The sequence below is a fragment of the Fusarium keratoplasticum genome, chromosome 6 (assembly GCF_025433545.1).
Source record: "Fusarium keratoplasticum isolate Fu6.1 chromosome 6, whole genome shotgun sequence".
NCBI lineage: Eukaryota > Fungi > Ascomycota > Sordariomycetes > Hypocreales > Nectriaceae > Fusarium > Fusarium keratoplasticum.
In genome coordinates this window covers 154,192-170,375 of record NC_070534.1, presented here as the reverse complement: position 1 = coordinate 170,375, position 16,184 = coordinate 154,192, and the positions used below count along the sequence as shown (strand labels likewise).

The 16,184-nt window shown below is 48.8% G+C and overlaps 4 protein-coding genes across 4 annotated transcripts; 2 read left to right on the top strand and 2 right to left on the bottom strand.

The window, feature by feature from the left end:
- Nucleotides 1-1,049: 1,049 nt before the first annotated feature.
- Nucleotides 1,050-2,141, top strand: NCS57_00801200 (uncharacterized protein; the record flags this gene model as incomplete). Its single annotated transcript, XM_053057842.1, has 1 exon — nt 1,050-2,141. One exon carries the CDS (start codon nt 1,050-1,052, stop codon nt 2,139-2,141), a length of 1,092 nt encoding a protein of 363 aa, XP_052911673.1.
- A 3,252-nt stretch (nt 2,142-5,393) lies between these two features.
- NCS57_00801100 (uncharacterized protein) lies at nt 5,394-5,812 on the bottom strand (the record flags this gene model as incomplete). Its single annotated transcript, XM_053057841.1, has 3 exons — nt 5,394-5,441; nt 5,509-5,597; nt 5,650-5,812. The coding sequence occupies 3 exons, from the start codon at nt 5,810-5,812 to the stop codon at nt 5,394-5,396; spliced, it is 300 nt and encodes a 99-aa protein (XP_052911672.1).
- Nucleotides 5,813-6,686: 874 nt separating this feature from the next.
- Nucleotides 6,687-7,841, bottom strand: NCS57_00801000 (uncharacterized protein; the record flags this gene model as incomplete). Its single annotated transcript, XM_053057840.1, has 1 exon — nt 6,687-7,841. The coding sequence occupies one exon, from the start codon at nt 7,839-7,841 to the stop codon at nt 6,687-6,689; it is 1,155 nt and encodes a 384-aa protein (XP_052911671.1).
- A 720-nt stretch (nt 7,842-8,561) lies between these two features.
- On the top strand, nt 8,562-10,592 carry NCS57_00800900 (uncharacterized protein; the record flags this gene model as incomplete). Its single annotated transcript, XM_053057839.1, has 4 exons — nt 8,562-8,845; nt 8,900-10,344; nt 10,399-10,484; nt 10,545-10,592. The coding sequence occupies 4 exons, from the start codon at nt 8,562-8,564 to the stop codon at nt 10,590-10,592; spliced, it is 1,863 nt and encodes a 620-aa protein (XP_052911670.1).
- Between the last annotated feature and the right edge of the window lie 5,592 nt (nt 10,593-16,184).

The window sequence follows — 16,184 nt, the reverse complement described above, 5'->3', positions numbered from 1 at the left end:
ACTTCCATAGACGACGCTGATTTAAATCTATCCCCATTTCACTCCAACCGTCGTTAAAATGATGTCCTCCAAGCCGCGCGCCGAGAAGCAGGAGGGGAGCGTAAATTCAAAAGCCTTTCTGTATAGTCGTCAAGGGGATACTGATGCACTACTCAGATTGGTAACTCGTTTGCCTCACTCGCAGGAGAGAAGCAGACGTTGCTCCTGCAAGATACCTGGATCTCAAGCGGTGAGCATGGTCCCTTGGTACATGCGTCCAACAGACTGACTGAACCTCCCCCTGTGAGCTCATTGGTGACGAAGCCAACCAGGCGGCTCTCATTGCAGCCTGGGCACGATTGACCTCTCGACTTGCCTGAGCTGTCGGCGGAAATTGAGTAAAAGCGGCAACGCGTACGTTCGATCTTAGCTCATACTTACATTACTATCGCGTCTTCCATCGCTTACTGATCATCATGATTAGACAATCCCGAAAGCTACCTACGATGAACTCGTCGACAACCCCTCATCTGAGCTTATCAACCGTATCAGGGAATGCGGGTCCGTAGTGATCCATGGGACCGTCTCAAAGGCCCAGGTTAGAAACCTAAACTTGCCGCGTTGCGTGCTCAGTCCACTCGCTAACGCCGCATAGGCATTGAAATGGCTTGATGATGTTCGGGACTACATCAATGACTGACCCGGTTACCTTTTCAAGACGTCATTCATGCCGTAGAATCACAACATCGTGTGCAGAACGCTGCGGCAGTTTTCTAATTACTTAGACTATACTTGGCACTCTCTGGTAATATAAACCTAATATAATCGGTTTATCCCTTAGGAAACACACGATCGTCACAGCTAATCGGCTCTCCCTGTTGGGATCCGTTTTGACGGATCAATGACTATTCCGATCCATTGGTGGCTGAGATGTGGATGTCTTCTTGTCCATGCTTACCCTGGTTAGGGCTAGTCTTTCTTCGATTAACATCACATGCTCATTTCAACACACCCCTCCTCGTGCTTCTATCTACGCTATCGGTGCTTGATTCGCCAGCAGTGACTGGAAAATGGTCTCTGATATAGACATTGACAGAGACGGTCAGGAAATTCTTGACGTCTGTTCATACCATCGAACCGACTATGACCTGTGTCTGATCCGCACACGTCCACATGAACTCCAAGCAATCGCACCATGCCTTCAAACATGCTTCGACACACAACCTAGTTCCGAACTTGGTCTCTTGGATCGCCTCTCCCCGGAGCTCCTATTTGAAATCCTCCTCCAAATCGATATCGCGTCCTATCTCCGTTTCCGCCAGGTCAACCGGCGCGCTCGAGCCGTCGCAACGCAGCTCCGCGAATACGAGCTCGTTTCTACGCATGGACTCGAGGGCCTGACAGCACTGATGCGCACCGGACTGACGGCCAACTTCACAATCCGGGATCTGTATGAACCCCTTGTGACGTACAGTTGCAAATTCTGCCCTCGTTTCGGAGGCTTCCTGCACCTCTTTGACTGCACGCGGTGCTGCTTTGCCTGCCTCATTCATGCCCCCGAGTTGCGCGGAACGGACCATAGTTTGACGGACAAACTTTGCCAAACTCTGGATATATCCAAACCCCAGCCTGGTATGGAACTGGGACCTGTGCTGCATACCGTGCCTGGGAGGTTCTGCCTAGAGTATTACAAAAAGGCCTATTTCCTCCCTCAAGAACTCCTCTCGACGCCTCAAGTTGTCTCGGCACTCGCCTCGCTCGGTGTACCTCACGAGGCCGTTGGCTCGGCCTTGGAGGAGCAGAGAGACATTTGGAGTCACCGATTTGCAGCAGCTACAGCGTACCCCTGGTACGACGTGGAAAATGCAGAAGCTGACCGCGGCGTCAACTGCAAAGCCATCCATCTCTACCTCGAAAAGAATTCACCCTATGGCTCACGCCTGGCAGCTGGGCGCAATCTCCCAATGATCACCACACCCGAGTTTCAGCACAGCAGGTTGGTGTTTTCAAGGGCTGGCTTCTTGGAGCACTTCAAGACCTGCAGTTTTGCACAGAAACTATGGAGGGGGAGGGAGGATGGGGAGCTGCCGGCGACCGAGTCTCGGTTTATGCGCTTGAGGGGTGGTCTTGACACGGAAGACGAGGATGGGGTGCCTTTGTGATGCTGTGAACATGTTCCAAGAGCCAAGAGAGTTGAAATATGGTGACACCCTCACCGGAGGTCAGGAGGGCGTAATAAAGTCCGAAGGATGTATCTCTATGCTGTGGAGGATCATCTGAGATGAAATTTTATTAAGTCCGGGGGAGCTCTATGCCTTAAGGAACAAAAGAACCTTATACCCTATTGGAATAAGAAGATGTAGGTTACTTAATTTATCCTAGAAGTGCAGGAGGGGAACCATTATTTATGTATAGGCACGATCTCTTATAGAATGTTCCTCTTTCTTCTATCCTTTGCCACCGCCTTGGTCGCCTCACACTTGTGATCTCCAACATAAAGATGCCTATCCTTCTTCTTCCTTTCTTTGAGGATCTCTTGAATAACGCAAGTATCCTTCTCACGTTCTTCTCACGGTCTAAATTACAATTGCAAAGCTTGAGGACATGCCATCGCACAAGGTGAAACGGAGTAACTCGCGCAGTGATCAGAAGGTACCGATGAATCACCAACTAGTAGCCTTCTCTACTTCTGTCACGAAACTCCATGACGTTTTTGTTTTGCCCCCCAGTGCTTGGTATCTCTCACCGGAAAACGTCGCGTCTGCAAGATCGACGTAGGCTAAAATCGCCATGGCTTTCTTGGACCGGCTGCAGATAGACAGGAACGAAACCACAAGGAAGGGTCTGCGAGTTGGGTGAAAGGAAAGGCAACAAGGGCCAACCGACTCTCACTTGGCGTGGCACTGAAAGAAGAAAGGGGCGGACACGAACGAAGAAGCGACATGAATTCCAATACCGTTTATCTGTGCTATATTCTAGGACTCTATAGAACAGTGCTTGAGCAACGTGATGGGTGGCAAGTCAGGCCAGCTTGGGGAATGCCAAATCAGGGTGCTCGGATCAAGCAACCTCGGGAGAAAATAGGGTTTCAACCGGGCAGGATTTCATCATGGTGCGATAATCCTGGGGCACAGACTCATCTCTGCAGCACTCGTCCGACGCATAGACGGGGTCAGGAATATCGGACCGCCGAGAATCATGCAGGTCGCCTTATTCAGATACATGCTCGAGAACGAGGCCAACTTGTTTTGGCCACACGGATGTGAACGCAGCGTGTATCGACCGGGGCGGAAGATGCGGATATGTGCATAATGAGTGGCGGAGATCTGAACAGGGCGTCTGAGCATAGTGTGGTCAATGGGTGGATGCCTTGCATCTGAGAGATGATGAGGAATATGAAGTTTCTCTTTTTAAGGACATTTATCTATATATAGTCTACTGGTTAGGTGCTTGACCTCTCGTTATTATATTAGTCAAGCTCTAGTATTAATACCTATTAGGCATACTTGGAAGGCCTTACATGTATATAAATAGAGCTCCCTATCCTAGCTACGTGGTAGAATTACTAGTGATTTTATTTAAATTCTTATATTAAAAAAAGCACTAATAATAAATAAAGTAATTTTACCCTGGCGTTACCTAAGAGGAGCAGAGATCTCTGTTGCACATCGCTATCATCGGTGGGGGGTCTACGGGGGCTGAGATGTCTGGCCTCTTCAGCAATGACTTCTTTACCATATATCCCCACTTGAAAGGCAAGATGACCATTGCCATCTAGGATGCAGCGCATGCCATCTTAGGCGCCTTCAATGAGTCGTTGAGAGAAGATGCTGTGGCTAGCTTCTCGAGGCGGGATGTCGAAGTCAACACTGACGTCAAGATTCAGGAGGTAGCCAGTGACCGCATCATCGTCAAAGGGCAAGGAGACATTAGATGTGGAATGGCGATATGAGTCACGGGTAACAAGCAGTGCCCGCTAGTGACCAACCTGGGGGTTGCCAAGACGGGGTGTCTTCCTCAGATTCTGACGGACCAGTGCCTTCGTGTACTCTCCGATGACAAGGAAATTGTGCCAGGCGTTTTCGACTGGGAGATGCGGCCGATATCGAGTGCGGCACCCTACCGACGACTGCTGAGGCGGCTGTGCAGAAGGCAAAATATCCTGCCACGGCTCTCAGCAAGCACGATTTTGGCCCTCCCTTTGAGCATCGGCAGAAAACCCTTGTGGCATACATAGGTGGTCACGACGGCGTGGTGCAAGGGAAGGCAGGCTGGTCGGGGACCAGGGCCTGGGCAGCCTAGCTAGTCTCTCAAGGTGAGCTGAGAAGCTACCTCATTCAGCTGAAAGATGAGAAGAGCTATTCCCTGACTTGGGTTAGTTAAACCTAGTCATTGGCTGTGTTTCGCCTTGAGCAGCTGAAACGGTGAAGATCAGCAAGCCGGAATGGGCCTGGTCCACCGCACATACAAACCCCTGGATACGCGGACCGACGACCCATTCACGCAGTGAAGTCGATCCAATGGCGCTACCTGCAAGTTCCTCGCTTTGTTTTCACACTATCCTTAGCGTCTTCCAGTTTCTCCACGCCAGTTTGTCTCTCGTTCTCGGGGTCGTTCTCTGACCGCCCGCTCGCCTAGTGAAGCTTCTTTCTCTTCGATAAAATTGTCCTCATCTCCCTCGAGCCGTGAATGCATGGGTCCAACTGACGTACCTCAAGCAATTGGTATCAGGGCCATGGGCCTTACAAGAGTCTAGTTCTTAACTTTCTTCCCGCTCACGTTCACATATGTTCCTATACCCGCGAATTTGCCGCTGACCCTACCCTAAAACACCGTGGGCCAACACTGGCCACGGGAGCTAAAAATGAAATACCATACCATAGGGGATAAGGCTCAAACATGACCAACCCTATGCCTGAACTCTGGGAGTATTTGACGAGTACGGGTCCAAGCTAGGTTTTCTGCTCTAGACGTCTTTTTCACAGCTTTCTCTATGATATGCTGTCTCTTTGGCCTAAGACCACTTGCACTGACAGTATATATTACAATAGATTCCCCATCTCTCGCATGTCTATTTGGGTTACCATTCTTTCGTATTTATGACTATTGCGAACCCAAAGCTTCTGTTGCTAACCAGTCAGCAACCCAGAAATATAGAGAGTACGGGAATACCCTTCACGAGAATGGTCTAACATTTGAAGGACCATAAGATGCCCAATTTAATAAATAATCTAACCTAGGCTACATTTCAAGTTCATATTATTGTCTTGCAGATTCAACCGTACATGTAGCTTTGATTCCCCTGTCACACGACACCATTGCTGACCCAACTTCCAACCCCAGATAAGCACCAAGTCTCCGTTGGCAGTAGTACCATTAGCAAGCTGTGGACCGCTTGGCGCTCGAATAAAGGCTTAAGCAGCGACGCCAACGGGCTTCTGGCAAAGGAGACCAAGGTCGGCCTAAAAGGAGAATTACAGCATGTCAGCCATCAAACTCGAAACACGCGGCTCAACGGGGCTCACTTACAACCTCAGCGGCGCCGCAGCAGCGAGCGCGCTGGCCAGACTTGGCACATATAGCCGCGAAATGGGCAGCGTCCTTTGGAACCTCGACAGCTGCACCTTGTTAGCTAGTCCGGGTTGAAAAGTCTGAAGGAGTGATGCTTACGGGATCGACAATCGAAGGCGACTAGGCTGACGAGATCAACACCGCAGCACTGAGGGTTACCGAAGAGACCACCATCAGGGCAGGCATCGTAGTCGGCCACGGCAGCGGCAGGCATGGCGGAAGCGCCAGCGAAGAGAAGGGAGAGGACAGTGAAGAACTTCATGATGTTTGAGGCGTAGATGGGTGTTGTGTGAAGGATGTTTACTTGCTGAAGTGGTAGTTGTTCTGATGATGATTCTGAAAATCTGTTTCTCTCTGGGGGACCTACCGTTGGTTTTATACTTGCCAAAGCCACCGTCCCCCGTGTGTCTTTCCCAAAAACTCATCATCTCGCTCTCGTACTTTGAGTATGTCCTACTCAGCTCTCGACACCTAGAGTTACGCCGATGTCGACGAAGCTTACCTAGACTTGGAGTTTGGAATGCTCTTCAGCTCTACACGTATGCTCTTGACGTAATTGTAAAGCTTGCAAAGCTCCTATTGTGGCTGATCCTAGGTTTTGGAAATATCCCGTCCCGCTCAAGCCTTGCCCACCTGTAATTTCAGACAAAACTCAGAGCCAATTCATCCGGAACAGACTTGGCAGTTGATAGCTGAACAGTCACAAATGTCATAGATCAGCCGGACTGCCCAATTAGTGAGCGGGATGCAGACATCTGGTGGATCCTGTGGATGTACAAGGCACGGGAAGACGGCATGCCATCAGGGGTCATCCCAGAAACCCGGCTAGCCGGCCACACCAGATTATGATACATCATGATAGACATGTAGACTAATTAACATGTGCGGCAAGGGCGTCCTCCAACCGTCGATCGATGCCTGACGATGTCTTAGACATAACTCAATTAAGACGACAACCACGTTTTATTCAGCTCTGGCACAACGAGGACAGAGTGATCATCAACTTTCTAACTAAAACAGCGATCGGTAGGGAGACAAGAGCTTAATGCCCCTCCAAACCTTGGAACTATTTACGTTAAATGGTCTCTGGTAGAAACGACTCTTTGCTTGATGACCGACTCCCCGACACAGCATGTTCAGACTACAACGCCAAGCATAACTAAGGCCAGCCCAAAGATCACACCAAACCCGAAACGACTATTAACATAATTTGTTGCAGTGCCTGTAACCACGGCTGGACCAGTTGTCTCGGGGCCTACAGCAGGAGACGTCGGGTGGTCGGCAGATGGGTGTGACGAGACGGATACTGTCCAAGATGAGGGATGACTGGGGATGTCTCCTGAGCCCTGGCAGGTTTTGCAGGAGCTGGACCCTGAGACAATGGAATCATGAACCTCGCTTTTGGGTGCGGTTCTGGAGCTGCCAGCCGTAGGAGCAGGCTGCTTGGGAAATGGCTGTGAGAAGCCGGATGGCGGCTCGTCGGGAAGATTGTTGGCGGCGCCGCATGCGGAACAGGGACTCGGCTCTGATGGGAGAGGCATGTCTGTCTGACTTCCGGGGGCAGCTCCAGGACCGCCGGTTACAGCAGCAGGGTGCTTGACAGATGGCTGCGAAGACCCAGATCCCATCACAAATGACGGCTCTTCGGGACGGTTCCCTTGGGCGCCACCATTAGCCCCTGGCGGGGCAGCCACCTCTCCCTCGTTGCCAGTGATAATTTCGGAGCCACCAGCCCCGGGGTTGGGGTGTTTAATAGACTGATTCGAGGGCATAGGCATTGTCTTGGGTGACGACCCATGGGAAGTGTCCTCTTGGGCGCCGCATGTGGTGCAAGCATCAGGCCCGGACGGAATCGGTATGTTCTTCTGGCTTCCAGCGAATCCTCCGTGGGCAACCTCCCCGGTCGGGGCGGCTTCGGCAATCGGCACAGTGAGGGTCGCGGTGATGGGCTCATGACCGCAGGACGAGCAGACAGCCACTGTCGAGGTGAAACCGGGCGGGGCACCGGTATGAGGTGAGCACTCGGCCTTAGAGCAGTACGCAGTTATGGCGTAGGTACGCATACGCAGCCCAGTAGGGCAAAACTCAGGGTACTGAGTAGTGTACACGATGCTCGTCTGGCGATCAAGACCAGGAGTGTCTCCAGACCAGGTTCTGGTGCTTCCAGTAATGGTGCTGGTGATGGTGGGAAGAGTATTGACCGAAGTAACACATGAAGTCGTGTCGGCTCTGACGGTACACCCGGCGGCGGCCAGAAAGAAAGCGAGGGCAAAGGGCCTGAAAGTCTGCATGTTGAAGCGAGTGAAGGGGCAATATTAGTGTAGAAACGAGTGTATCTTGTGCGACGATGTGTACTATGTCAAGCAAACAAGAGCGGCGAGAGAGGAAGCTGTCCGCTAGGTTATATAGACGCAGTGCTTCGTCGCTTTCTGCCCAAGTGTTGTTCCATGGCTTAACATGTTGAACACCACTCAGCTGAGCTAGAATTACAACGGGAAATTAAGAATGCCAGTAGTCCTTATCCAAACATCAGAGCTGAAGTAGAGGCGAAGCAAAGAGAATCAATAGTCGGACAGCCCAATCTAATCGGGCCGAAGCCGCCAACTACGCAAGCGCTGCTGCCGGGATAGAATTGTCTCGATAGCCTCCACCCTGTAGGGTTATCACTCCTCATTTCAGTCGAGTAGCTCTATTAAGCTGCCGGTTAACATTCCATCGACATTAATTTCTTCTGTCGAGGGCAAGGGAAGCTAGGTGAGCCAATTTTCCACAGGAATATCTTCAGCTCAGGAGTCATTCGGGACATTCCTTCAGGAGAAAAGGAGAAGTGCCGTTAGAGCCATTCACGCATTGTCAAGGCCAGAGCGGACTCTCAACCCCTAGTTCCACCTTCAAGTATATATATATACAGGCTCTATCACCTGTTCTGGTGCCCTTCCCCATCATCAAGCAGACTACAGTCATCTCGAAATCATTAGTTCTCCTCCTGCTAAACACATTCTTTTATCACCATGCGCCCTGAAAGAATTGTCACAGCCGCTGCGCTTCTGGCGCACATAGGCTCTGTGCTTGCCCAAGCAATGGGGCCTCCTCTGGTTGACGAGATATGCCCCATCGGCCTCAACGTTCAACCATTCGAGTTCCAAGTCCTGCAGCCCATTCTGGTCGACACTTTCGTTCCTGTCAACACCGACCTTGTCATCAATGACGATCTGGTCATTCACGTTACGGATGCTCCCGTGTCCCTCCGCACCGTTTTAACTGAGACCTCTACGAGTGTAACCCAGCTCACAAGGTACGTGCAAGTCGGACTCTCGCGTCGTTGGATACTCTGATATATCATAAGCAGTGCCTTCAGCGGGGATCCATTTGAGGGGCCATTCATCACTGTCACTTCAACCGCTGGTCCAGGTGATGCCAATGATGGTCCAACTACGATAACTTATCCTCCGAAGGACCCCAACGGCCCGGGCACTGTGATCATCCAGGTACCGCCAACGACCGGAGCCTCCACACCTTCCGAGATCGAGGACGATGTCGAAGTCGCTGGGCTTTATACTACCGTAACCCGGAGTGTTGATACCAACGGCAACGAAGGTCCCGTTACGAGGACATATCCTCCGACAGGCCCTGATGGCCTTGGCACGGTTGTCATCGAACTGGCTTCAAACCCTGATGATACCAGCAGCAGCGGAAATACTGAAACCCCCTCCTCATCTACTGAGGCGTATACCACCGTCACTACCACTGGAGGCACTAACAATGGCCCTGTTACGAGAACCCACCCCCCAAGCGACGGTGGAGGCTTAGGTACCGTTGTTATCGAAGTGCCGCCAGTTACTGCTGCAACCAGCGGGGACGGCACAACGGGACCCCAATCTCCATCAACTACGCACTACACCACCATCACTACAACCTCGGAAGGAATTACTGATGGTATTGTTACAAAGACATACCAACCGACCGACGGTGGTGACCTAGGCACTGTCATCGTTCAGGTGTTTTCAGTGGAGGATGCTTCCACGATTGCCACAGGCGATAACAACGGGAGCTCAGAATCAGTTGAAAACACGCAAGGGCCCACAGACTCTTTTGCCACCAACTTGGATGAGAAAACTGCTTCGACAAGCCAAGGACAGGCCGCTCAGACTGATTCCCCTAGTAGCACTGACGCGTCTGGTGACGGGGACGAGACTGACTCGACCGAAGCCATGACTGAGACTGGGGCTCCAGCCAACACTGGCGTCAATATCTCGACAAGCTCCAATGGCGGCTCTAATACGTCTACTGATGACCTCGGCGACCCCAGGACAGACACGTCGACTGACACCAACACGTCGACTGACACCAACACGTCGACTGACACCAACACGTCGACTGACACCAGCACGTCGACTGACACCAACACGTCAGCCGAGTACATTGAAACGGAATCCACTTCCCTCCAAGCCTCAGTTGAAGGCACCCAGCCGGCAGAGTCTCCTTCACTTCCGACATCGGCTGGAGGCACTGAACCAGCCGAATCGACTGAGGCAGAATCTACTAGTCTTCCAGCCTCTACCGTAAACACCGAGACAACTGAACCAACCGAAATGACGTCAATTCCTAACCCAACCTCCATCGACCCCGGCGAGCCAAGTGACTCGACTGGGGCACTGTCGGACAGCTTGGTGTCGACTAACGCTCCAGCTGAAACGGGTACTTCCTATGAGCCTTGCCCGGATAGTTTATACGGAAACCCTCAATGCTGTTCGGTCAATGGCCTAGGAGTGGTTGATGCGGAGTGCGATTCCCGTAAGTTGTGCTTCGCCTTCGTGGTTGGGAGTTTAAGACTGATCAAGATATTAGCAACCGAGACCCCGACAGACCCAGACTCGTTTAGTCAGATATGTGCGGCCACTGGTCAGCGAGCCCGCTGCTGTGTTCTACCCGTGGTATGTAAACTGGAGCATCTTGTACAGAACGACTTAGGCTGATACATCTACCTTAAATAGCTTGGTCAGGCACTTGTGTGTATGACTCCTGTGGGGGTGGCTAACTAGAACGTAATATTACGGGCAAATACTTGGAGGACATATTTGTCAGAAAGCGAGGCTGCCAAAGATGTATGGCTTCTATTGTGTTATCATTAGGTTGAGGGGATCTCGGCCTTCATCCGAGGTCTCCGAGATAATGTTCCTAATTGGGACTAGTGCTTCCTATGATTCGCCGAGCGACCAACGATTACCGGATCAACCGGACGGCTCACGTGATACCCCTTGTGCTCTACATAAGGCTATTCGAACAGCTGAGCGATAGACGAGAACCCACGTATCTATTGGCAAACCGTAACTTATATACTTTGCTAGGGTATATATAAGAATAGGCACCCTAGCACTTGACCGCAAATGATATAAGATAGGCTATACTAAAAATATTTATATATACTTAAGTAACATATATGATAAGCAAGTGTTACAGTCATGCAAGTGTCACAGCTAGACTGTGCACTAAAACTAGGATTTTTAAACTTTAATAAAAACTTAAATAAAATAGCTAAAAACTTAAAAAGAATAATTTTAGCTATTTAACTTATAAATAAACTATATTTAATTTTTATAGATTTTTAAAAAATTCCCTTTATAGAGAAATAGCTATTTATACAGTGCGAATATACTTTTTTCTAAACTACCCTATAAGGCATTTTTCTAATAATCTAGAAAAATTAGGATTAGTAATATATTATATAATTAAGCTCCCTCCCAATTTTAAGCTAATTTAGGCTAAGGTTGAATTTTCTAGAATTATTTTAAAAAACCTAGTTTTAAGACCTAAATTAAAACTGTGACACTCGCATGACTGTGACACTTGCTATATATATATGTTAACTTTAAATTGTTTTTAAAGAAATGTTAAGATATTTAGTAACGTATATGTATAGCTTGCGTGACAAATAAATATACATAACAAATGTACTTATACCTAAAAGTAAGGTATTTAAAAATTTCTAAAAAATCTAATTTAAACTTAAATTAGCTAAGAATTTAAAGTTAAGCCTATTAAATAGTAAGAGAGCTATATTAAATTTTATAGATTTTTAATAAAATAATTAATTAATTAGTTTAGAAAAAATATATTTATACTATTTTGTTGGAGAAACAGAACACACCACACCACACAGCCAGATCTTCGCGAATTCCTTTCGTGACCTTTCAAAAGAGGGATCTCACATACTGTCTCGTGATCTCAATAACATAGAAAATAGTAAGGGCAAATGATCAATTGATAGCAATAATGATTACGCCGAGGAAGAAAGCCTGAAGCTCCCCTTTCTCGTCATGATCGATGAAGATGATGATGATGATCAGAGGCCGCGGCCTCTGACCTTTTTCTACGTACAAGAAATTGCCCAACGGCCCAAAACGGCTTAGCACTCATTTTCCCCAACTCACAGCTCCCCACGAGGCTTTGACACCTGTCCTCACGGTCCCAAAAGCCTCGTCAAACTTATCCCCCCCTACTTCACGTGTTGTTCCCATTGCGCCTCACCCAGCGCCGCGCCCGCCACATGACCATTCCAGATCAATTGATCAAGTGTCCCTGCTCTTCTGCCGTTTCTTCATCCTCTCGTCTCGGCTCTCTTTTGACACCGCAGCAGGTGTCCAAGGCTGGGCGGCAGTGGCCAGAATCTCGTCCCACTGCGAGGGTCTCACCATCCCGCCAGGGAGGTGAGTAGCGTAATTGCCGGTCAGCAATCGTTGCGTAGGCCGGCCACGCACCATACCGAGCCAACTCTTTTCCCCTGGGTTGACTGATATGATCTTTGTCCCCGCCCTAATTGCCTTCCGCTTTGATGTAGCTTCCTTATCGGTCTCGTAGTCTGAGCAAATGAAATCTTCGGCTCCGCGGACGTAAGGTCCTTCTTCGACAACAAAGGGACGCCCGTCTCTAGTTTAACCCTATCCGTAGTTAATTATTATTTGATTAGACGGACCTGGTGGCTTCTGTCCCGTAGTCGTGTCTTCCACACCCTCAGATGAGGAGGGGCTCCCGGTCTGCTGGTACTCGGAGCTACTGTTCGACGAAGGTCGTGGCCGCTTCGGAGTCCCCAGGGATAGATTACTGAGGGGCTTGCTTGGGGTCTAAGGCTGATCCTTCTGATTAGGAGGTGTAGGAGTCGAGGATTTATCGGCTTGCTTCTGAACCCTGGGTCTTGGGCCGACTGACTTCTTTATCGGCTTCTTCGTCTTTAGGTCGGGCTCATCATCGTCAGTCGGGACGACTACCCCCTCTTAGTAGATAGGGAAATTGTCCGTGATCTCTACGCCTCGGTTGGTATACCATTTGATTAGTTGCGCAGGGAGGTTAGGAAATGCGACTCCGGAGTTAAGGACTATAAATGGCCCTGGCCCTTGGGGAATTTCTACCGTATTGCCTAGACCAGCCCGGGGAATTAAGATTAGTCGGTGGGATTACTAGTTACTAATATGGCTGATATCCCTTATATCTGCCGGCATATATCCTCCCTAGTCGGTATAAAGCTAGTCTCGGGATACCGTCTAAGCGAACTCGACCGGACTGTAATTAATTATATCTGCGTAGAGGGATTGCCGCTTTATAAAGACCTTGCTGCGGGTGCTCTTGCGCTAGAAGTAACCGTCCTTAATCCCTAGCTCGTCAAAGATCATAGTCTAGTAGATGCCCTAAATCCTATCTAAGTTATCATTATATAGGATATCTCTGGGCTTTCCCCCTTTAGTCCATGAGTCCGGTAGCTAATCACGGACCAATAGATTAAATAATTGCGAGGGTACTACCTCGTTCCCGTTAATATTTAAGGCTATAGGGGGACAAATCATGGCTAACTCGCTTGAAGTTACTCCCACGAGCCCTCTAAGGGTTTAAAAGAGGCAGAATATGCTGAGGAGACCGCATTCCTATCCCCCTCTCTATGGAGTTAAGGGAATAGAATAGAAGTTAAAGTGGTATAGTTAACCGGCGCTTATAAGGTATTCTCGCTAGGCGATGGAGGCGAGCTTTACACGGAGCTTCTAATCAGTTGATATAGTATCGAAGTAATAGAAGTCGCCCCTGACCCTATCCTATATAAATGTAGTAAAGTACTTATTATACCTGAACCTAAAAAATCCCATAAAGAATCTTTTCCCTCTATAGGCTTTACGCTACCTCCGAATCCCTCTAAAACCTATGTTATAGTTTATTGGGACTCTCTCGTAGTCATCGGGGAGGAATAGCGAAAGCTCCTCCTAGTCGGAGTTATATTTTGGCTTCTTTGCTTAGATATCGATTTCGTATCGTATAACTATAATAACCTTTTCGAGGCTATTCCTAAGTATTCGCAATACCGCTAAGATCGAGTTATTTAGGAGTATCTCTCCGTCCTTCTCTAGGTCTTAGTATAAGCGCCACAGAGCTAGCGCATATTCCCCCCATGACACATTATAGGTGGGATTATTAAAGTAGTTCCTCTAGAGCTTATCCTTTCCGAGCTTTGATTTGATTAATTGGCGATCGTCTGTTATACTAGGGTATTCAAAGGTAGCAGAGTCCCAGTGGTCCCATTCCTATCGTGGCTGAAAGAAGGGCAGCTGCTCAGATTCATATAACTTCTCGATCATATTAGGGCTAGTCTTATTCTTCTCGAGGAAGCTTCCTGCTCCTCTAAAGTAATTAACCCGAGCCACTAGGTAGGCTATCTTCCCTTTCTTTATGAACCGCGAGTAGTTAATAGGGGCGAAGAAGACGGTTAGTTGCGTGAGTAGAGGTATCTTAAAGGTTTAAAGTATACTCGAGGGTATAGAGTTATCGCTATAGGAAGGTCTTTTTGTTGATTTGTGTGTGGTATACGTAGTGTATGGTTCTCGTGTAGTTGCGCTTCGTATGATCAAATGGAAAGGCGGTCAATCGGTCTTTTAAGCTCATCGGTTCCGGGGTGCGAAGGGCTAATCCCAAGGTCGGTCACTAGTCTGCGCTAATCTCGCTATTATTAGATAAAGAATATTATTTTATTAGGGGAGTAGATACGTGCTCTTGAATAGGCGGAAAGGAGGCTTTATGTTCTGATTAAATGGTCGGCGCGGGTGATTATGAATAAGGAGCGGGATATGTCTTTGTGTCTCGAGGAAAGTGAATGAAGGGTTAGTTTATATGCGAGGTATGAAAGAAGGCTAGTGTGTTATTTTCCTCTTGTGAGGCTGTCTAGCTCTTTTGTTATGTATAGAGGGCGACTATGAATTATAGCCTTCCACTCAGAGGTCACCTAAATACGCCGCTCCTCTTACTTCACACATTTTAACCTTACACGCATATAACTCTTATGTACTCCTTATTTTCTCATTCTCCTCTCTTTTAACTTCACTACTCTTACCTGCGCTTTTGATCAATCGATTCACCATGTCTACACAGACTCCTTACGAGATCCTCGCTAATAAGCGACGGAACGTCCTTCCCAATATTCAGACTCTCGCTCGGCCTCAGCTCTCTCATACTAACTTCCAGAGAGGCACCTCCTCTCAGTAGAGTGACCGTAGCGGTTTCAAGGTGACTCCTGCAGAGGCCCAGACGGCTAACCTCCCCAGGGCTAGTTCCCATATCCTCTCTGCTCTCGATAGCCTTTCTGACCAAATGATCAAACAGGTCCACGAGTGCCTCAGGGTCTGGATCTGTTCTCGCTTCGCCCTTGACCGAGATGGCTTCCCTCTATATGTCGAGCTCGCTTTTGACGACACGGGCCGTGAGAACCCAAAGGCCATCGCGAAATGTTTCTTTGAGCGCTACGGCGCTCCCGATGCTATTATGAGAGAGCTCATTTCGCTGATACCGAATCGTTCCCTCTAGACCATCTACATCCCTGCCGACTTTGCCCATCCCCGTGGATGGTTCTTCAAGCAATTGATCACTCGCCCAGAGCACCGGAAAGCTCTTAGGATCGCCCTCCTCGGGTTCCATAACCCCATCTTCTATCGACACTGCTGCCAGTCCTACTTAACCAACATCAGCTGGAACAAGGAGCATATCCTTTACCCCTTCTCATCTTGCGTCTCGATCAAGGGTTTCATGGGCGGGAAGTGTGCCAACTGCGTTTAGCACCAGAAGCCTTGCGAGTGGGAGTTTCTGCCTAGGTACCAGCCAAAATCCGCCACTGAGGGTCCTTTGGACTGGCCTCTGCAGGGGAAGGATACTCCAAAGGATTCGTCCGATGAGGTTAGAATTAATCAATTGAATCGGGTGTCTTGTCCTCGCATTTCCTGCCTATACCCTTCCGAGGATAGGAATCAAGAGCAGGACTATTAGCTTCTCTAGGGGATGCGCCAACTAGCTCTTAATGAGAAGGCTGACCCTTCTGGGTTCTAGAAGGGGTTGGATTTTGGGTCCTAGGAGCTTTCCCGCTAAGGGATGAATTTTAAGCGTAGTAAGGAGTTGTCGTTTTTGCTTGACTAATAGTAGGGTCTAGCTTTATATCTATAGTTACTTTCAATTAATCATTTGCCTCTATCTATTCCTAATCTCCCTATCGAGTCCTTTGTCTAGTTTTGGTTATCTTCTGCGGGCTTTATATTAAGCTTATTTCTTAATAAATAATAAATTTAAGTATTGCGTCTGAATTATCGTGGACTATGTCGCGGTTATCTCTT